This window comes from Ahaetulla prasina, chromosome 15 (genome assembly GCF_028640845.1).
Source record: "Ahaetulla prasina isolate Xishuangbanna chromosome 15, ASM2864084v1, whole genome shotgun sequence".
Taxonomy (NCBI): domain Eukaryota; kingdom Metazoa; phylum Chordata; class Lepidosauria; order Squamata; family Colubridae; genus Ahaetulla; species Ahaetulla prasina.
Genome location: NC_080553.1, coordinates 8,842,255 through 8,864,596, shown reverse-complemented (window position 1 = coordinate 8,864,596; position 22,342 = coordinate 8,842,255). Strand labels below are relative to the sequence as shown.

The window sequence follows — 22,342 nt, the reverse complement described above, 5'->3', positions numbered from 1 at the left end:
AATATAACCTATGTGTCTGGCTTCTCACAACCAAAAAGTTAAAAACCACCAACTCAGGGGTGAAATGCTCCTGGTTCGGACCGGATCGGCCGATCTGGTAGCGAAGGTGGCGGGTGGTTCAGAGAACCGGTAGCAAAAATCCCTGGGCCCCCCCAACCATGCCCACCCAATGCCCAGTTCCCTGCTTCCCCGCTTGCCGCTTCTTTTAAAAAATGCTTTTAAAAGGTTAAAAAAAGGCTGACAATCACAGCTGAGCCACATGATCATCAGAGCCTTTTTTTTTTACTTTTAAAAGCATTTTTTACAGCCTATTCAATAGGTTGTAAAAAATGCTTTTAAAAGTTAAAAAAAAAGCCTCTGGTGATCAGGCAGCTCAGCTGGGATCGTCAGAGCCTTTTTTTAACCTTTTAAAAGCATTTTTAACAACCTATTTAGCCGAATAGGTTGTAAAAAAAATGCTTTTAAAGGTAAAAAAAAGATTGCACGCCAAAGCTGATCACCCCCCCAACGCGCTGTTCTACTTACCCCATGCCTCCTTTTGGTGTGCACTGCACGCATGTGCACTTTGGTGTGCACTTGCATTTAGAATAGAATAGAATAGAACTTTTATTGGCCAAGTGTGATTGGACACACAAGGAATTTGTCTTGGTGCATATGCTCTCAGTGTACATAAAAGAAAAGATACCTTCATCAAGGTACAACATTTACAACACAAATGATGGTCAATATGTCAATATAAACCATAAGGATTGCCAGCAACAAAGTTACAGTCATACAGTCATAAGTGGAAAGAGATTGGTGATGGGAATGATGAGAAGATTAATAGTAGTGCAGATTTAGTAAATAGTTTGACAGTGTTGAGGGAATTATTTGTTTAGCAGAGTGATGGCCTTCGGGAAAAAACTGTTCTTGTGTCTAGTTGTTCTGGTGTGCAGTGCTCTATAGCATCGTTTTGAGGGTAGGAGTTGAAACAGTTTATGTCCTGGATGTGAGGGATCTGTAAATATTTTCACAGCCCTCTTTTTGACTCCTGCAGTTTATAGGTCCTCAATGGAAGGCAGGTTGGTAGCCATGTTTTTTCTGCAGTTCTAATTATCCTCTGAAGTCTGTGTCTGTCTTGTTGGGTTGCAGAACCGAACCAGACAGTTATAGAGGTGCAAATGACAGACTCAATAATTCCTCTGTAGAACTGGATCAGCAGCTCCTTGGGCAGTTTGAGCTTACTGAGTTGGCGCAGAAAGAACATTCTTTGTTGTCCTTTTTTGAAGATGTTTTTGATGTTAGCTGTCCATTTTAGATCTTGCGATATGATAGAACCTAGAAATTTGAAGGTTTCTACTGTTGATACTGTGTTGTCTAGTATTGTGAGAGGTGGAAGTATGGAAGGGTTTCTCCTAAAGTCTACCACCATTTCTACGGTTTTGAGCGTGTTCAGTTCCAGATTGCTTTGGTTGGACCACAAGGCTAGTCGTTCGACCTCTCGTCTATATTTGGTGCATGGTGCGCACCAGTAGTAAACCGGTTCATATTTCACCACTGCACCAACTGGAACATAATTGGACCACCCTGCAACCACCCTAGTACATCCAGGGATATTGATGGTTAGAGAATTGGAGGCAGGCGGAAAAAAAACTATACTAGTCCTCAGGTTACAACCGTTCATTTAGTGACTGTTCGAACATGACTGGAAAAAAGTGACCTTCACAACCTTCTGATAAGTAACGTTAGTGGGGAAGCCAGATTAGACTTAGATTTAGAATAATGTAATTGTCACTTTAAATGTACACTCAATGGCATACATTAAAATGAAATTTCGTTGCACACCTCCAATATACACTACACAAACATGACCAAAGTATAAATAAATAAAAGGTTATGCATATTATCTATATTATATGACACAGAGAAACAACACAGTCTAGTCTGGAAGTGTACGTGTACATGGTGAGAAAAATGAATCTTTAGATTAGATTCGATTAACAGAGTTGGAAGGGACCTTATAGGTCATCTAGTCCAACCTTGAGAGTTTAACAGATGGATGGCCTAGGAAACAAAGGTGTTGCAGAATCTGCTAGTCTGGATGGATGGATGGATGGATGGATGGATAGATAAATGGATGGATGGATGGATGGATGGATGGATGGATGGATGGATGGAGAAGACAGACAGACAGACTGACTGACAGATAGGTATGGATAGAGTGATATAATGGTAGATTAAGGAGAAGAAAAGGGAAAGATAGATGGAGGATGGATAGAGATAAAGTGATAAAATGATAGAGAGATTAGAGAGAGGGAAAGGATAGATGGACAATAGATGGATAAGATAGAAAGACAGACAGACAGACTGACTGACAGACAGACAGACAGACAGACAGACAGACAGACAGACAGACAGATAGATAGATAGATAGGGATAGAGTGATAGAATGATAGAATGAGAGAGAGAGGGAAAGGGAAAGATGGATGGAGGATGGATAGAGATAAAGTGATAAAATGATAGAAATTAGAGAGAGGGAAAGGATAGATGGACGATAGATGGATAAGATAGCTAGCCAGATAGATAGATAGATAGATAGATAGATAGATAGATAGATAGATAGGGATAGAGTGATAGAATGATAGATTAGAGAGAGGAAAAGGGAAAGATGGATGGAGGATGGATGGAGATAGTGATAAAATGATAGGGAGATTAGAGAGAGGGAAAGGATGAATGGATGATAGATGGATGATAGATAGATAGATAGATAGATAGATAGATAGATAGATAGATAGATAGATAGATAGATAGATAGATAGATAGATAGATAGATAGATAGATAGGGATAGAGTGATAGAATGATAGATTAGAGAGAGGGAAAGGGAAAGATGGATGGAGGATGGATAGAGATAGAGTGATAAAATGATAGGGAGATTAGAGAGAGGGAAAGGATGAATGGATGATGGATGGATGATAGCTAGCTAGCTAGCTAGCTAGATAGATAGATAGATAGATAGATAGATAGATAGATAGATAGATAGATAGATAGATAGATAGATAGATAGGCTTAGAATAACTATATTGTCACTTTAAATGTGCACTACTCCGCATGCATTAAAATGAAATTTCATTGCATACAGCTCTCAAAGGGTCACCACCTCCAATATACACTTACATAACCATGGCAGATTAAAAAATACAAAACTATGCGTCTACCTACATACCCACATATATTATATGACACAGAGAAATAACACAGCCTAGTCTGGATGTATATATGTCCATGGCGAGAAAAACGAATCTTGCGAGTTTACCGGGTGGAGGCCCTAGGGAACAAAACTGTTCCAGAATCTGGTAGTCCTGCTAGAAATACTTGGAAAACTTCCTCCCAGAGGGGAGCAACACAAGCAGACCGTAAAGTGGGTGTGTAGGATTCACTTGACAACCGTGTGGCTAACTGAACAACTCGCAGCGGTTTGCTTCACAACCGGCACCAGAAAGGTTGTAAAATGGGTTAAAACTCACCGAAGACGTGTCTCACTTAGCAACGTAAATTCGGGGCTGTTGTAAAGTCGAGGACTGCCTGAACCAAGAACGTTGTTGTGTCTCACCGAACCGTTTCTTTGTGTCGCCCGACCACCGAGCAGCCGACGAAGATGAGGATAAAGTCCCTTGAGATTAAAAGGGAAGCGCAGGCTAGTAAAGCCTGTTATTAAGAACACAAAGCCTGCAAATGGTGCCACTGCCACTTCAGCCTGCCCAAGGTTGACTCAGCCTTCCATCCTTTATAAGGTAGGTAAAATGAGGACCCAGATTGTTGGGGGGGCAATAAGTTGACTTTGTAAAAATATACAAATAGAATGAGACTATTGCCTTATACATTGTAAGCCGCCCTGAGTCTTCGGAGAAGGGCGGGGTATAAATGTAAACAAACAAAAAAAAAAGGCAATTTGGCTCGTACAGTAGTGGCCAAAATTGTGGAAACCTTTTGGGAAAAGTGTATTTTCTAAAACTAGCTAATAACACCACTTTTTTTTTTAATAGTACCGTAAAATTATATATCCACGGAAAGATAATTTAATCAAGAATGGAATGCAATAACTTTCATGAAGGATTTGCTATTAGAATAGCAGTTACAGTATAAAGAAGAAAAGTGAAACAGGTAGAAAAAGATGAGCTATAGAAAAATTATCACCCTAGAAAAAACGAGATTTACAAAAATTAGCACGATGTCAGTTAATCCTTAGTTGGGTAAACTTTAGCATGAATTACAACCTTAAAAAGTCTTCCCATGGAGTGAACCAAGTCTTTGAGTTCTTCAGCTGTTATCATGTGAAACGAAGATTGAATGTTGGCTTCTGTTAACTGGGTTTTATTGCTGGCTCACTTCTAACTAACAAGTTTCTTTATTCGGCTCCATCAATTTTCCATTGGGCGAAGGTCTGGGCTATTCCCAGGCCATTCCAGCAGTGGAATAGGATGATCTTGAAACTCCAAAAAAAAAAAGTGGTGTTATTAGCCATCAAACCTCAAAAATACACTTTGCCCAAAAGGTTTCCACAATTTTGGCCACTACTGTAATTGTGCATCTGATGGAATTTACAAAGAGACTCAAAGCAACCATTTATTGCTGATTGGTGTTTCTCTCATGTGTTTTTATATCACTGTGTGCCCAGAGTTAACTGTCTAAGTGAGATCCCATTGTGAGATGGCTGGCTGGCTGTATAAACCAATTAAAGAAATGAACAAGAAGGAATAAAAACAGCCTTCATTGTGGCGGCTATGGAAGACTCTACAGACAGATTAACAGAGTTGGAAGGGACCTTGTAGATCATCTAGTCCAACCCCTCCCCCCCTAGTCCAAGCAGGAAACCCTACACCATTTTGGCCAGATGGCAGTCCAGTCTCTTCTTGAAAGCTTCCACTGATGAAGCTCCCACAACTTCTGAAGGCAACTTCTGTTCCACTGGTTGATTGTTCTCACTGTCAGAAAATTTCTCCTTATTTCCAGGTTGAATCTCTCCTTGATCAGTTTCCACCCATTATTCTTTGCCTGGTCTTCAGGTGCTTTGGAGAATAGCTTGACCCACTCCTCTCTGTGGCAACCCCTCAAATATTGGAAGGCTCTATCATGTTTCCCCAGTCCTTTTCTTCACTAGACTAGCCATGCCCAGTTCCTGCAACCGTTCATCGTATGTATTAGCCTCCAGTCCCCTAATCCTCTTGGTTGCTCTTCTCTGCACTCTTTCTAGAGCAGGGGTCTCCAACCTTGGCAACTTTAAGACTTGTGGACCTCAACTCCCAGAATTCCTCAACCAGCTTTGCTTTGCTGAGGAATTCTGGGAGTTGAAGTCCAAAAGTCTTAAAGTTGCAAAGGTTGGAGACCCCAGTTCTAGAGTAATCAACATCTTCGTTATAGTCCCCTTTTTGATATAGTGGATGCATCAGAAAAATTAGTTGTGATTGCCTTGCTATTGGAGGTTGAAAAATTAACTTGTATGGTCAGGATGTGGCCTGTTGATGCAATATTTTGGACTGAAATCCACAGGACTGTTCATATGACTGTAGACTGATAATCAACACCCAGGGGAGAGTCCCTTGGTGCTCTCTGAGCTTGGTGGTTTTTTGCAGATGTTTCATTACCCAACTAAGTAACATCATCAGTGCTAGGAGAGAGTGAGATGTGCAGGGAGGAAGAGGAGGAGGACCGTGAGGTCCTTGGTGCTCTCTGAGTTTGGTGGTTTTCTTGCAGATGTTTCAAGACCCTATTAGATAACATCATCAGTGTTAGGAGAAGGTGTTGGTGGTGATGGAGGAGGAAGAGGAGGAGGAAGAGGAGGAGGACTGTAGGGTCCTTGGTGCTCTCTGAGCTTGGTTTTTTTTGGAAGACATTTCATTACCCAACTGGGTAACATCATCAGTGTTAGCACTGATAGACACATAGACTAGCCCTGATGATGTTACCTAGCTTGGGTATTGAAACGTCTGCAAGAAAACAACCAAACTCAGAGAGAATCAAGGACCCCACAGTTTTTCTCCTCCTCTCTATAATGCCCACTCCCTTCTACTACTGATGGCGTTCCCTAGTTGGGTCATGAAACGTCTGCAAAAAAAAGCACCAAGCTCAGAGAGCACCAAGGACCCCACAGTTGTCATTGTCCTCCTCCTCTTCCTCTTCCTCCTCTCCCTTCTAGTCCTGATGACGTTACCTAGTTGGGTCATGAAACGTCTGTAAGAAAACAACCAAGCACACCCCAAACAAGCATAGATTTACACCAAGATATCCTACCAACAAAACAAGAAGTAATACCCCAGGTCAAGGACTTGCCAAACAGACAAGCCCCCGAGCCGCCGAGCATTCTCCCAACTCTCTGATTCCATGTTCTGTGTTAAATTAGATGCCTTAATTATACTCGCTGGATATTTAAGCAACCAAACAGAGCCGGATCAAAATCATCTTGGTTGCAAACGCACAGATGTCTTTATTCTTAAGCGAGCTACCGCTTTTCTTTTTTTCCCCCACATTCTGGCACCTTCTAAGTTTCTTTCCCCTTGCGAGACGATTTTGACCACCTTGGCAAGGAGAACAAAGTCTTTTAAAATCATTTTTCTGGCGTCGGGTCGGTCGCGTCAGTTAAAAAAACAGGAGATGAGAAACAAACTCCGGGCAGAGAAATTCATTAAAAGGAGTCAGCCGGAGCAGAACTATAAAATGCACTCCTCTTCATTAGAGAGATGGCTGGGGTGAAGGTTAGCGAGGATAATTTATTGGCTGAGAAGACAATAGGATTTTATATCATGGCAGGAGAAGTGTTTTATGGAGCAGGAGGTTTATTATCAGGAAATCCTCTTTGTCACACATATATCCCTTAAATGCATGTGCTCTGTCTCTCTCTCTCTCTCTCTCACACACACACACTTAACCGCCATTGGGAGGTAAGAAGCATTGAGAAACTAAAGGCAGGAGGAAAGAGAAAAGGAGAGGGGGAAAAAAAATCTAATTCGCTCTGATTTAAGCTACAGTAGTGGCCAAAATTGTGGAAACCTTTTTGGAAAAGTGTATTTTCTAAAGCTAGCTAATGACACCACTTTTTTGGGGAGTAGCTCAGGAGCTAGGACATTGAGCTTGTCGATCGAAAGGTCAGCAGCTCGGCGGTTCGAATCCCTAGGCTTCCGCGTAACGGGGTGAGCTCCCGTTACTTGTCCCAGCTTCTGCCAACCTAGCAGTTTCGAAAGCACGTAAAAATGCAAGTAGAAAAAATAGGGACCACCTTTGGTGGGAAGGTAACAGCGTTCCGTGCGCCTTTGGTGTTGAGTCATGCTGGCCACATGACCACGGAGACGTCTTCGGACAGCGCTGGCTCTTCGGCTTTGAAACGGAGATGTGCATCGCCCCCTAGAGTCGGCAACGACTAGCACGTATGTGCGAGGGAAACCTTTACCTTTACCATAAAATAATATATCAATGGAAAGATAATTTAATCAAGAATGTAACGCAATAACTTTTATGAAGGATTTTCTATTAGAATAGCAGTTACAGTATAAAGAAGAAAAGTGAAACAGGTAGAAAAAAATGAGATATACAAAAATTATGACCATAGAAAAAAATGAGATATACAAAAATGATCGCCATGTCAGCTAATACTTAGTTAGGTAACCTTTAGCATGAATGACGGCCTTACAACGTCTTCCCATGGAGTGAACTGAGTCTTTGAGTTCTGCAGCTGTTATCATGTGAAACCAAGATTGAAGGATGGCTTCTATTAACTGGGTTTTATTGCTAGGTCGCTTCTGATTAACAAGTTTCTTTAGTCGTCTCCGTAGATTTTCAGTTGGGTTAAGGTCTGGGCTATTCCCAGGCCATTCCAGCAGTGGAACAGGATGATCTTGAAACTCCAAAAAAAAAGTGGTGTTATTAGCCATCAAACCTGAAAAATACTTTTCCCAAAAGGTTTCCACAATTTTGGCCACTACTGTAGTTTCATTCGCTTATCTCTCCATTCCTTTCTCTCTTGCCTTCTCTTTTCTCCATCCAGTATTTCATACCTTTCATTCTTTAAATTTAAATTTCCCAGTTTTCTTTTCTTCTTTTTTTTGAGGACTTCACCAGGTCCGTCTGGACAGCCATTTTCATAGTCTTTCTTTTTTTCAGCATTCCTTCCCTTGCTTTTCAAGCTCTTTCAAGTAGCCATTTTGACTCTTTTTAAGTAGCATCAGTTAGCATCATCTTTTAACGACCCCCTTGCAGGTGGAGTCTGGGCAACGGACTGGAGCTAGCAGAGTGTTTTAATGGCCGGATGCCCTTCCTGTCGCCAATGCGGAGTTTTGTTCAGCAGATATATTCTCATTGCATCCAGAGAGAGAAATATCTGCCTCTACCTAGGATCGAACTCACAGCCTCCTGATTGTGAGGTGAGAGCTCCACCTCTAGGCTGCCGTACCACTCCTTTTAAATAACTTCAATGGTGCTCTGGCCTAGGTTTCCCAAGAGCATGAAGCAGACTCCTTATCCCGACAAAAAAAAAAACATTTTTGTTAAGTTCCTGTGAATTCCTCTCATTCACATCCAGCAAAGTCTTTCAAGGGAAAATTTACAGTCACAGACCTTATCTGGCTTAGGGAGCTGCCAGGCTGATATCTTCAAAACTTGGAAAGGAGTCATGAACCAATTAAGTTAAGCAACTAATTGTCCCCTGCAAATTCCCCTCCCCTTTCGCTCCTCTTTTATTCCCTCTGGGAGGGGCCATTCACTGTCCACCTGTGGCTTTACTCCTGAGTCGACCCTTGTTCCTTAGCTGTTCCCTTCTCCTGGCAGCTCTGTGCATGCTCACACTGGGAACAGGCTCCAGCTGTTCTTCTGCCTCACTGATGTCCGACTGCAAAGGCAGCTGACAACTGTCAGATGGCCCTGGCCCCCTCTCTGCCTCTGACGCAGAGCACTCATCAGAGCCTTCCCCAGACTCCAAGATTGGCCCATGTTCCTCCCCAACCTCCTCACTGTCTGAGTCTGCCACCAGCTCCGCCGGCCGCTGGCGGGCCACAATAAGTGGAAACTGCAAAACTAAAAAACCTGGAGCTGTTGTGGCATATAGTCTGGATTCTGAGGAGGGTGAAGAGGCAGTAAAGCTTAGATCGTTTGGCCAGGAGAAAGAAAGAGAGCTAAGAAGGCTCCAGCCTAGCACATTTCAAAGTATATCTATAGCGATACAAATTTCTGTTTTGTTTTGGCAAGATTTCTGTCTATAGGTGAGGAACAATAGAGGAAGCTCCACGTTTCTTTCTTGGTTGTTGGGAGACCTGATAACAAAAAAGAGAGTCAGGAAATGAAACCAAATATCTTCACCTTAAAGGGATTCAGGAGACCAACCAAGCTTCTCCACAACAAGAGTTCAGAAGACCAACTATTTCTTCCCAACTGTGGTGGGATGTAGTCTGGATTCCAAGCAGGAAGGGGGCTGCATTCCAGGAGGAGCAGGAGATAGCCAAGTTTAGATTGCTTGGTTGGAAGGAATGGCGTTAAGAAGGCTCCTCTCTAGGAATACTCCAAGTATATCTATCATGGTGTAAATAGTTGCTTTAGTTTGGCAAGATTCTGTCCATAGGTGAGGAACAGGGGTTCGGGCAATTCTCTAGCCAAGGATCGCCAGGGTTCAGTGAACCCCAAAATGTCACTCCTGGCTGGCTCTTCCCACTCTGCCCCTCCCAGGAGTCTCCACATGGCCCGTTCATCATTCCAGGTAAGTGGCAGGGGCCGTGTGGAGCGTCTGGGAGGGCAAAAAACAGGCCTACCGGAGGTTCTGGAAGTCTGGAAATGGGCCTGTTTCTGGCCTCTGGAGCCCTGGGGAAGCAGTTTTTCCCTCCCGGAGGCTCAAGGAAAGTCTCCGGAGCCTGGGGAGGTAAACAAACGCCCTCCTGCCATGGTGCAAATGGCCGACTAGGCCATGCCCACCACGGCCACATCCACCCAGCAACGAACCCGTTGCTAAAGGATCTGAAACCCACTCCTGGTGAGGAACAACAAAGGACCTTGCTCAGGAGTAACTCCCTTTGTCTTTCCTGGTTCTTGGAGGCCTGACAGGTTGATAGTTGCTTTAGTTGGGCAAGATTCTGTCTATAGGTGTGGAACAACAAAGGACCTTGCTTAGGAGTAACTCCCTGTGTTTTTCCTGGTTCTTGGAGGCCTGACAGGTTGACAGTTGCTTTAGTTTGGCAAGATTCTGTCTATAGGTGAGGAACAACAAAGGACCTTGCTTAGGAGTAACTCCCTGTGTCTTTCCTGGTTCTTGGAGGCCTGACAGGTTGATAGTTGCTTTAGTTTGGCAAGATTCTGTCTGTAGGTGAGGAACAACAAAGGACCTTGCTTAGGAGTAACTCCCTGTGTCTTTCCTGGTTCTTAGAGGCCTGACAGGTTGATAGTGTTGTTGTGAGCGTTATTATTACGTTCCCCATTATTCCTGTGTATGCCAAGTTATGCCTGCATTATTACACCGTCTCTCCTGTTGTCTCACCAGGATTTTGATCATCACTGCCCTTGGGTTAATAACTGTATCGGAAGACGAAACTACCGCTACTTTTTCCTTTTCTTGCTGTCTTTAAGTGCCCATATGGTCAGCGTGTTCACCTTCGGGCTTATCTATGTCTTACATCACGCTGAAAAAGTGGGTGTGGCCCACACCGCCGTCACGTATCCTCCGTTTGGGGTCCTCTTCGGGTTCAACCCGGCCAGGCGGGGTCTCAGGCCAACAGGAAAGGGATTCTTTCTACCATACTCCAGTGCCTGTGGTACAATAATTTCCAGGGTTTCCTTAACGTCAGCATCCAGAATGACGGTCATGTGTATCGCTGGGCTGTTCTTCATCCCAGTTATTGGCTTGACTGCTTTCCACATTGTTTTAGTGGCCCGAGGACGCACAACCAACGAGCAGGTAAGATGGCTTTTTGATCTCTCCTCTTACTCCTGGCCAAGAGTGAAATCTAAAAAATTTCCCTACTGGTTCTGTGGGCGTGGCTTACTTGGTGGGCATGGCTTGGTGGTCAGATGACTGGGTGGGCGTGACCAATAACAATAAATAATAAAAATAATAAACAAAGTATACAAAGCAATAAGACGTGTTTAAAGTCCATCTAGTTCTTCTTTGTCCTTTCCATTTCATTATCATAGGGTTATGATTTACCCAGGTATTGGCTTCTATTTCAATTTCTTCTATATTAAAGGTTATTTGTTATTACATTTCTACTCCCATATCTTCCTTATTTGGTTTTTCCTTGCCTTTTATCTCTCTCCTCTAGCCAGTCATACCATTTCTCCCACACGATACAATATTCTGTTTCCTTGTATCTCCTTTGTTAAGTCTATCCATTTCTGCACATTTCCCTTCCATTTTCAAACCGCCCTCTTCGTTTTAATTCCAGGTGACGGGTAAGTTCCGTGGAGGGGTCAACCCTTTTACTCAAGGATGCTGCGGTAACGTGGAACATGTCCTTTGCAGCCCCCTGGCTCCTAGGTGAGATCCAAGGAGAAGCACAGAAGGTTGTTGATTAACCAATGCTGGGTTTGTGGGAATGACAGCTTGGGGACTAGACAAGCTGGTCTTCACTGATTTATTGATTATGTATTTTGAATCTCTACAAATGATAGGTGCAGATGTTAACCTCTGCCTTGGGCACGTTGGTGTATTAACATAGAACAGAATGGAATGGAATGGAATGGAATGGAGTGGAGTGGAGTGGAGTGGAGTGGAGTGGAGTAGAGTAGAGTAGAGTAGAGTAGAGTAGAGTAGAGTAGAGTAGAGTAGAGTAGAGTAGAGTAGAGTAGAACAGAACAACAGAACAGAACAGAACAGAACAGAATAGAATAATATTGGAATGGAATGGAGTAGGTAGAGTAGAGTAGAATAGAATAGAATAGAATAGAATAGAATAGAATAGAATAGAATAGAATAGAATAGAATAGAAAATATGGAATGGAATAGAATAGAATAGAATAGAATAGAATAGAATAGAATAGAATAGAATAGAATAGAATAGAATAGAATAGAATAGAATAGAATAGAATAGAATAGAATAGAATAGAATAGAATAGAATAGAATAGAATAGAATAACTTTATTGTCACTTTGAATGTACACTAATCGGCATACATTAAAATGACATTTCGTTGCATGCAGCTCTCAAAGGGTCATCCCCTCCAATATACACTACATCAACATGACAAAATAAATACAAAATTATGTATATACCCACATATATTATATGACACAGAGAAACAACACAGTCTAGTTTGGATGCTTACATGTACATGACAAGAAATCCTGCGAGTTTACCAGACATAGGGAACAAAGTTGTTACAGATTCTGGTAGTCCTGCTAGAAGTACTTCAAAACCACCTCTCAAAGGGGAGCAACAGAAACAGGCCATGAAGTGGTTGCGTGGGGTCTCTAACAATGCTTTGCGCTCTAAGAACATAGCGCTTATAAACAGAATCCTGAATAACAGGAAGCTCGCTTCCTGTAATCTTCTCCACTGTCCTTACCACTCTCTGTATGGACTTTCTGTCTGAGGCACTGCTGCCACCAAACCAAACATTGATGCAGTTTGTTAAAATGCTCTCAATCGTGCCTCAGAAACAAGTGGCCAGGACAGAAGGAGAAAGATGGGCTGTCCTCATTCGATGCAGGAAATGCAGACGCTACTATCACATGACTTCATCACCCACGAAGCCTTGTCTGTGGCCTTTCACACCAAAATTTCAGACGATCCTTCCTTGTAGATGATTAATTGTGCTGCTATATATTTCTTTAGAAGCATTCTTAACTTCCTCTCTTAGATGCTCATTAATTGTTCCTTTGCGTAAGCCAATTGCAGGCCTCCACCTGAGTCATTAAGGGCCTGCGGCACTTACGAGGTGGTATCTTTTAATGAAAAGCATACCTTTCAAGATCCCATGATCTTGCAGGTACATTGTGGATCCCAAGAAGAAAGAGATGGTAAGCGTGAAGCCCCCTTTCCTGAGGCCGGATCTAAAGGAGCGACAGATCACCGTCAAAATAAGTGACAACGGTGTTCAAGCCAACCTCAACCAGAGCAAGGTGAAGCATTCCTTATGAGCTATCTTTTGCCTGGGATCCATGATCCACCTATATAGAGATCTGTTTCCATATTTTCCTGGTGAAAGAGTTCCATAAAACTTACCTATGTTGCGCTGAATTCATAAAACATACTTTTTAAACCCTAGCGGCTAATTAACTTGTACTAGCTGGGTTTTGTACAACATGTTAAGCCAAAGCCAGGCAAGCTAAGTTAAGGTCTAGCATGATAGGTGAATCCGGTCCATCCAGGGTGAAATCAAAGTTAATCATTTATTTCAGGTTGCAATCCCTGCAAAGCAAAAATTCTAGGTGCCGGATTGGTGCATTTGTTTACATTTTATTTGTTTGTATCCTGCCTTCATTATTTTTATAAATAACTCAAGGCGGCCAACATATGTAACACTCCTTCCTCCTCCTATGTTCCACACAACAATAACCCTGTGAGGTCAGGTGGGTTGAGAGAGAGGGATTCGGCCAAAATCACCTAGCCAGCTTTCATGCCTAAGGCAGGACTAGAACTCCCAGTCTCCTGGTGATTGGCCCAAATCACCCAGCTGTCTTTCATGCCTAAGGCGGGACTAGAACTCCTAGTCTCCCGGTGATTAGCCAAAAGTCACCCAGTTGGCTTTCATGCCTAAGGCGGGACTAGAACTCCCAGTCTCCTGGTGATTGAGCCAAAGTCACCCAGCTGTCTTTCATGCCTAAGGCGGGACTAGAACTCCCAGTCTCCTGGTGATTGGCCCAAAGTCACCCAGCTGTCTTTCATGCCTAAGGCAGGACTAGAACTCCCAGTCTCCCGGTGATTGATTGGCCCAAAGTCACCCAGTTGGCTTTCATGCCTAAGGGAGACTAGAACTCCCAGTCTCCTGGTGATTGGCCAAAAGTCACCCAGCCGTCTTTCATGCCTAAGACAGGATTAGAACTCATGCTCTGGTTTCTCGCTTGATGCCTTACCCACTAGACCAAACGGGCTCTTAGCAAACCTTCTTAAGCTTCACTAAGCGGTGATTTGCTTAACCATGGTTTGTTGAACAAGTCTCACCTGGATGCGTCCAGGCCACATATTAAGCCATAAAGCAGAACGAAAACACAGTGGCTGTTTTCATACGCTGGCTAAACTCAAACCGAACCAACAATGCTGCAGTTTAACACAATGTGTGAAGTCCGCTGTTATCCTGCAGTGTGTAGAAACATCTTGGGGGTGGGGGGAGGGAATGCATGATTTAAGGGCTAGTGTTGTGGTCTGCCCGCAGCCTGCGGAGCTGGCAACGGAGTCGGATAGCAATGAAGCTGAGGAAGAGCGTAGGCCAGTCCTGGAGGCTGGGGAAGGCCCTGATGAGGGCTCTATGTTGGAGGCTGAGGTGGGGCCAGGGCCATCGAGGAATGAGGTGCGGACTCCAGAGCCTCCAGAGGCTGACAGTAGTGGGGCAGTGGAATAAGAGAAGCCTGTTCCTAATGTACGCATGAGAAGAGCTGCCAGACGGCAAGAGCAGCTCAAGCAAAGAGGACAACTCAGGTATAGGGCCAAGAGATGATTGGCTCCTCCCATAAGGCTTAAAACAGACCAGCAACGGCATTTGGGCTTTGCCGGAAAACAACGTTGGTAGCTTCGTCTTCTTGCATTTATTTTTGTATCGGTGTCCTCTGAACGTTTGCCAAGAAAGGCCTTTGGCAGTTTGCCTAATTGGATCAAGGTTGGTGATAGGACTGGGGAATTTGTGTTGGGACGGATTCGCTTTAGTTGAACTACGCTGAGAATGAAGTAATTCTCAGCTGTTCGAATAAAGTTTGTTTGTTTTTTCACTGACTGAGTTTCCTACTCAGTACTACTTGGGCCTGGGTCATAACAGCTAGAATAGACCGCTCGGCAATGCTTAACTTTGTTTTGCGATTGTTTTCAGTCTAAAATTAGCCTAGAAGCGCTGGATGAAAATAGCATGGATATACAGCCTCCACTTCCACCCAAAGGGGATTCAAGTAAATACAGTGAACTGGGAAGCACTGAAGGTACTCTATTTGATCTTTTCCTTTTTTTAAAAATCGACTGAACGTATGAATTTCTCTTTTTTAAAATGTTCTTTCTGGTGAAAAATTTCATGATTGGTTTAGAATCATTTATTTATTTATTTATTTATTTATTTCGATTTTTATACCGCCCTTCTCCCGGAGGACTCAGGGCGGTGTACAGCCGAGTAAAAATTCAATATATAAACATTAAAAAGAAGTTAAAAAGAAATATTATAATGTGGCAGAAATTTTAAAACCATTTAAAATCTTAAAACATAAATACCCCAATAAAATTTCAATCCAGTCCCTCTTGAATAAATAAGTGCGTTTTCAGCTCACGCCGAAAGGTCCGAAGATCAGGCAATTGACGTAAACCGGGGGGAAGTTCATTCCAGAGCGTAGGAGCTCCAACAGAGAAGGCCCTTCCCCTGGGGGCCGCCAGCTGACATTGCTTGGCGGACGGCACCCTGAGAAGGCCCTCTCTGTGTGAGCGTACGGGTCGGTGGGAGTCATGATGCAGAAACTATTGAACTAAGCCATAGTTTCGTTTACTGACTAAGCCATCATTGACTGGGTCCGTATAACACCTTAAGCCATAAGCTAAGATTTGAAAAATTCAGTAGCTGGATTTACATAGTTCAGGGGTCAGCTCTGGAACCACATGCGGCTCCTTAGGCCTTCTGCTGTGGCTCCCTGTCAGGTGATCTCACCACTGGCTGGCCCTCCCCTCCCAGTCACTCCTCGTCTAGCCTGAGAAGGTAAGGGTGACGACAGGGGATGGAGAAGCGGCCAGGACAGAGACAGAGAGATACAGAGAGTGGGGGGGGGAGAGAGAGAGACATAGATACAGAGAGAGAAGGAGAGGGGGGAGGGAGGGGGGAGGGGAGAGAGAGAATATGTCAAAAGGATTTTGTGGTTCCCGGTGTTTTTTAACAACTGGTTTTTTGCCCTAATGACCGGCTGGGTAGGCGTGGCTAGAGGAGGTGTCATGTGACTGGTAGAAGTGAGTGACATTGAGTTGGCTACGCCCACCCAGGTTTTGTGGCTCCCGGTGTTTTTTTTTTCTGTGGGAAACAGGTCCAAATGGCTCTCTCTTTTTTTTGCATTTATATCCCGCCCTTCTCCGAAGACTCAGGGCAGCTTACACTATGTCAAGCAATAGTCTTCATCCATTTGTATACTATATACAAAGTCAACTTATTGCCCCCCAACAATCTGGGTCCTCATTTTACCTACCTTATAAAGGATGGAAGGCTGAGTCAACCTTGGGCCTGGTGGGACTTGAACCTGCAATATTGCAAGCAGTTGCTGTTAATAATAGGCTGCATTAGCCTGTTGCGCCACGGTTGCAGACCCCGGACATAGTTTGCTAAGCCGTAAGCACACAATTTATATTCTAGGTTATGTGAAACTCAATCATGGTTTGGGCGTGTGATAAGCCATGGCTTGTTTTCTTTTCTTTTCTTTTTTGTTTTGTTTTCCAGAGAGCAGCCTTTCTCCCAAACTGATTAGCCCTCCCACACCTGCCATGTACAAATATCGCCCTGCTTTCAGCAACAACTCTAAAGTCCACTATCATGGAACATCTGAGCAGGTAAGATGGCACCGATGGTTGCGGGCTGAATCTCAGGTTTCGCCGAATGAAATAAAATGGCCAACTTCAAAAACCAACTTGAAATACTTTCTTTTGTATGTAACTGCCTCTTCCTTGGGTCAAAATAAAAATTACAGTGGAAGGATAGCAGATCGAACAGTCTTTACATAATGTGTCTGAAAGGGATGTTGTGCTGTGTTTTTGTGTGTGTTGTGCTTGTGCTGTGCTGTGCTATGTTATGGTTATTACTCCTTTTCATTACTCCAGAAGCAAGCCTCTAACCATCGTTCTTTGTCATATTCAACAATGAGGCCACAGCACCAATGAAAAGGCCTTTTTAAGAAAGCTGTGTAATGGCTCATTAATCTTTTTTTCAGGGATTTGTTCCTTGGATGAGAGAGAGAGATAGAAGAAAGAAAGACAAAGAGAGAGAGACAGACAAACAGAAAGAGAAAGAAAAAGAGAGAGAAATAGACAGAGATACAGAAAGACAGACAGACAGAGACAGAGAGAGAAAGAGAGACAGAGAGACAATCAGAGATGCACACGCACACACAAACAGAGACACAGAGACAGACACACGGAAAGAGAGAAAAAAGAGAGAGACAAAGAGACAGATACACGGAAAGAGAGAGAGAGACAGAGAGGCAGACAACAGAGAGACAAAAGAGAGAGACAGAAACAGAGAAAGACAGACAGACAAAAGAGAGAAAGAGAGAGAGAGAGGCAAGAGAGAGAGAGACAGAGAGACAGACGACAGGGAGAGAGACAAAAGAGAGAAAGAGAAACAGAGAAAGAGAGACAGACAGACACAGAAAGAGAGAGGAAAGAGAGAGAAAGAAAGAGACAGAGACACACAGAGAGAGGCAAGAGAGAGAGGCAGAGAGAGAGGCAGAGAGACAGACAACAAAGAGAAAAACAAAAGAGAGAGACACAGAGAAAGAGAGAGAGAGACAAAAGAGAGAGACAGAAACAGAGAGAGACAGACAGACACAAAGAAAGAGAGAGAAAAGAGAGAGGCAAGGGAGAGAGAGAGACAGAGACAGAGAGACTGACAAAAGAGAGAGAGAGAGAGAGAGACAAAAGAGAGACAGATAGACAGACAGACAGACAGACAAATGGAGAGATGGAGAAAGAAATAAGTTGCTTCCACTGATGTAGTGACATGTGGGAATCATCTGGGAATACAGGAGAAGATGGATGCCTAGGGAATAATCAGATAAGAGACGATGTAGCCTGTAGCTACATAAAGGGCAGAGGCAGAAACTCAGAAAGGATCATCCCTAGCTTATCAGGCTAAAAAAGAAACAGCGGGAGATTTGTACTTTCAGACTTGCAAGATTCTGCTCAGATAGCCTTACAATAAAGTTGAATTAGCCCATCTGGTTGTGTTTCCTGTCTGACTGACCCACGAGGACGACAGCAGCTCCATCTGACCCTTTCTTCTTTTCTCCCAGATCTCCCTCCAGGAAGGACTCAGGCAGAGCTCCCTGGCCGATGACAACGACAGCAGCCTGGATTATCAATCCGAGCCCAGCATGGAGCTCCCCAACTATCGGAAAAGTTCCCTTCACAAGACCTATCAGTCTTCTCCACTCCAAGCCGATTCTTTCGCCGCCAACTCCAGATCCCTCAGTCTGAAAACGGGTGGCCGGAGAGGCCCCGACAAACTGCCCATCCATCCCATGAAATCCGAAGGGGTGACTTCAACCCCCTACAAAAGCATCTTCGCCCCCAATTCTCTCTCCAACAGGAACGGGAGCTTATCCTACGACAGTTTGCTCAACCCCATTTCCCCAGCTGGGAAACGGTGCATCGCGCACGCCGCGGTGGGCTCCGTCGGATACCACTCGCCATATTTGTCTGCCAAAATGTGCCATCTGCGGGGAAGGGAACTCCAGCGCCCGTCTCCCCAGACCTTTAGCCCCGGGCAGGGTGGGCCGACCCCGCACCCGCGAGACCCCTCCCCAGTCCGCTACGACAACCTGTCGAAAACCATTATGGCGTCCATCCAAGAAAGGAAGGAGATGGAGGAGAGGGAAAAGCTCTTACACTCTCACCCAGACTCCGTGTTTGCAGATTCAGGGGTGTATGACACACCGAGTTCTTACAGCCTTCAGCAAGTCAGCCTGCTGTCAGACGATCCCCGTAGCTTAGTCCTGAGATACGGCTCCAGAGACAATTTGATGCCCCACAGCAGCTTCAGTGCACGCAATCCGGCTTTGCAGACATCAGTTTCTTCCCTCTCCAGCGCCATGACCCGAGTGTCAAGGACTTCCACACCTTCTCTCCAAGCAGACCTAGCCAACAACAACATCCAAGCCCATCAGGCACTGCAGGGCAGGATGAGTAACGGCTCCTACAAATCGCCAAGCCACCAAGTTCCTTCATCTCCCAGTGGGATCCCCCGGTCTCCCTCGTACGGGGCTCCAAAATCCGTCTCCTTCGTTAACACAATGGAACTAACAGACGCCCAGTCCATAGGCCCTGCAAGGTATGGAGAGTTTTAGCACGGCTGCAGTTGTGTGTCAGAAAACTGGGTGCGGAGTTCAAGCCGTGGATTATTTTTTAATATTTCTGGATGGTTTTCAGCCGATGGGGGAAGTTCTCAAAAATGCATATGTGCGCTTATTAAATTACCTGGAAATTAGAATTAAGAAATTAAGAGTTAATTAGATTATAGGCTAGTTTGTTACTCAGAAATAGGATGCAATTCCCTGAACTCCAATATTTAAAGAGTATCACACTAGAAAGCACCCTGCACATAAAAATGACTTAAGGCTGGCTGCTAGACGTAAGTATCAAATTTCAGATTTCAGCACTTACAGCCAGTGTGAATGTGAAATGGGTTGTTTAATTACGTATATTTCTTAAATAGAAGAGTAGATGCTAACATCTGGGGTCCTTGGTTCCTTCTGAGCTTGGGGGTTTTCTTGCAGATGGTTCATTACCAAACTAGGTAACGTCATCATGTTAAGAGTGAGTGGGGGTTGTGGAATGGAGGAAGAGGTGGATGAGGAAGAGGAAGATGACTGTGGAGTCCTTGGTGCTCTCTGAGTTTGGTGGTCAACTTGCAGATGTTAAACTCACAATTTGGCATCCAGTCTGTCAATTACACATGACATGCAAACCCCAGTATGGCCTAACTATACTATAAAATCTATAATATCAATCCTTAAACTGTGGGGCCCGTAATCATTAAATACTTAAATGCAAAAGAGTAGTAATGCAAAAAGGTTTGCTACATTACTGGGTTTCCCCGAAAATAAGACCCAACTGGAAAATAAACCCTAGCATGATTTTTCCGGATGTTCGTAATATAAGCCCTACCCCAAAAATAAGTCCCAGTTAAGATCATCAGCCAAACAGATGCATTTAGTACTGTATTTCCCTGAATATAAGACCTGACTGAAAAATAAGCCCTAATGTGTCGTTTGGAGCAAAAATTAATATAAGACCTTATTTTCAGGAAAACACGCTAGTTGTGTAAAAATTGATATGATGGATTAATCATGTTGTTCTGACAAATCCCCAATGCCGCTGCACAGAATCTAGCCACTTGTGCTAACAACTGCAAGAGATTTTGCGAAACAACCATAGCAAATAAGCAAACCACTTATTAATTGTTCTCACTGTCAGGAAATTCCTCCTTAGTTCTAAGTTGCTTCTCTCCTTGATTAATTTCCACCCGTTGCTTCTTGTCCTGCCCTCAGGTGCTTTGGAGAATAGCTTGACTCCCTCTTCTTTGTGGCAACCCCTGGTTTTCTGTCTACTAACTTTGGACCTTCTCTTTCTTCTGGTCACAGGGAGGATGTCCCACTGAAGAGCCCCCACAGTAAAATCAATGGACAGCCAAAGGGTCTTTCCAGAGTCGAGTGTCGGATAGGCTCAACTTCTAGTATCCAAGCTCCTGTGAGTCCAGCTAGACACTCAAACGTTAAGAAAGTCTCTGGGGTGGGTGGAACAACTTATGAAATTTCAGTGTAAACAAAATAAGAAGAGTAAGGATATGGGAGAAAGAAGGCATCCACTGCAAATCCATCGGTGGAGCTACATTACACTGTGAAGATCCAACTGGACAGAAGGAGGGAACCAACCGGTGGTGTCTGCTGTGTATTACTTCATGGCTGGACTTATGTTTTTTTTTCCCCCAACCATTTTGAAAAGACAACATGGAGGTCACCCTTTGCCAGCCAAGGCCAGCTGAAGGCTTATTCTGCAACGGATGATGCACTTGGCACAGCTCGTTGGGTACTTCCTGGACAAACTGACCCATCTACCACCGACAACGCCAGCTGTGTCAAACAATGGTAAAAAAAAATCCATTGTGCATTTGTCTTTGTCCATCCCATCCGGTCCGTAGACCTTGTTGCTTTCTCCTCCAGCCCTGCTTCAAGTCTCCAGGCTGGTTGAAGGCCAAATGAAGAAGTGATTGAACTCATGAGGAAGTGTTGATGGAACTCATGAGGAAGAGTTGATGGAACTCATGAGGAAGAAATGATGGAACTCATGAGGAAGAAGTGATGGAACTCATGAGGAAGAGATCATGGAACTCATGAGGAAGAGATCATGGAACTCATGAGGAAGAGATCATGGAACTCATGAGGAAGAGGTGATGGAACCCATGAGGAAGAGATCATGGAACTCATGAGGAAGAAGTGATGGAACCCAACAAGTTTCTGGTTTTCTCTTTTCAGTTCATATGTGATCCATACAAATCTCAGAAGACCTGTGTTTGAGGCAAGCAAGTGCTACCTAATTGATAGTCTTCTGGGCCCCCAACCCTTTTCTTATCTGTGATGGTCTTCTTAATTCATTTCAGGGGTGGCCGAAGGGAATCAGGTTTGTGCATCCATGCTTTCTTCCTGTTAGGATGAGTGGGAAATTCATATGCATACACTCACGAGAAACCTAATCTATTGAAGAAAGGTTGACGGACACCACTAGACCTCTGAGTCTTGTTCAGTCTCTTAGACACCATCCTTTGGGCCAAGAATTGGGACAATTTTCTAACCATCAACTTACCATCTGCTGAAGCATCTGAAAACTATAATGCTCCCATGAAGAGTTGTGCAAATAAGGGACCTCCGTATTTTCCCCTTTGGACAATTCTAGGTGGGTTTTCAAACGTTACCAATAACGCTGTCCTTCTTTTGAAGGGGGGGAAAAAATCAAAATATTTGAGAAGGTAACTTATGATTTTAAAACAGCCATACTCCTTCCAACTCTCCTGCTCCTGGGGGCTGTGAAAATGGTGTTAAATTGTCTTGCACTGGTGCAGCGTGTATAACCTCGACGCAAGGTATTTCTTTTGATCTCTTGAAATTTCGCGATGTGTGTCCTTGTGTGTGTGTGTGTGTGCGTGCGCATGTGTGATTGTGTGTGTCGGTCTAGCTGAACGCACGTCTGTGCAGGAGAGATACGTCGGTGGCCTGGCTGAAGATGGACAAAGGGAATATCCAGGGAGACAGCAAGACCGCTGCTCGCTAGATTTAAGAGTCGTTCCGAAAGAGAACTTGTGAAAGAAAAGTGCTCTACAAAAACTGTTTACAAAAATTCTAAATATTTCTCCTCGAATATTAGGAAGTCTTCCCTTCCTCGTTCTGCCTCTCCCCTTCGGTGTAAAACTTAGCATAATGGCCTTAAAATAAATATATATATAAATATATATATAT

The 22,342-nt window shown here is 43.9% G+C and overlaps 1 protein-coding gene across 1 annotated transcript in view; it reads left to right on the top strand.

The window, feature by feature from the left end:
* Positions 1–21,963, top strand: part of ZDHHC8 (zinc finger DHHC-type palmitoyltransferase 8) — a 79,987-nt gene extending 58,024 nt beyond the window's left edge. Inside the window, exons 3-12 of the mRNA XM_058158779.1 lie at positions 3,627–3,646; positions 10,377–10,387; positions 10,448–10,663; positions 10,802–10,904; positions 11,392–11,483; positions 12,934–13,066; positions 14,968–15,073; positions 16,558–16,667; positions 18,125–19,161; positions 20,474–21,963. Of these exons, the coding sequence (XP_058014762.1) occupies positions 3,627–3,646; positions 10,377–10,387; positions 10,448–10,663; positions 10,802–10,904; positions 11,392–11,483; positions 12,934–13,066; positions 14,968–15,073; positions 16,558–16,667; positions 18,125–19,161; positions 20,474–20,654 (2,009 nt within the window). The 3' untranslated portion in view covers positions 20,655–21,963. The remainder of the gene's footprint in view (positions 1–3,626; positions 3,647–10,376; positions 10,388–10,447; positions 10,664–10,801; positions 10,905–11,391; positions 11,484–12,933; positions 13,067–14,967; positions 15,074–16,557; positions 16,668–18,124; positions 19,162–20,473) is intronic.
* The last annotated feature ends 379 nt before the right edge of the window (positions 21,964–22,342 follow it).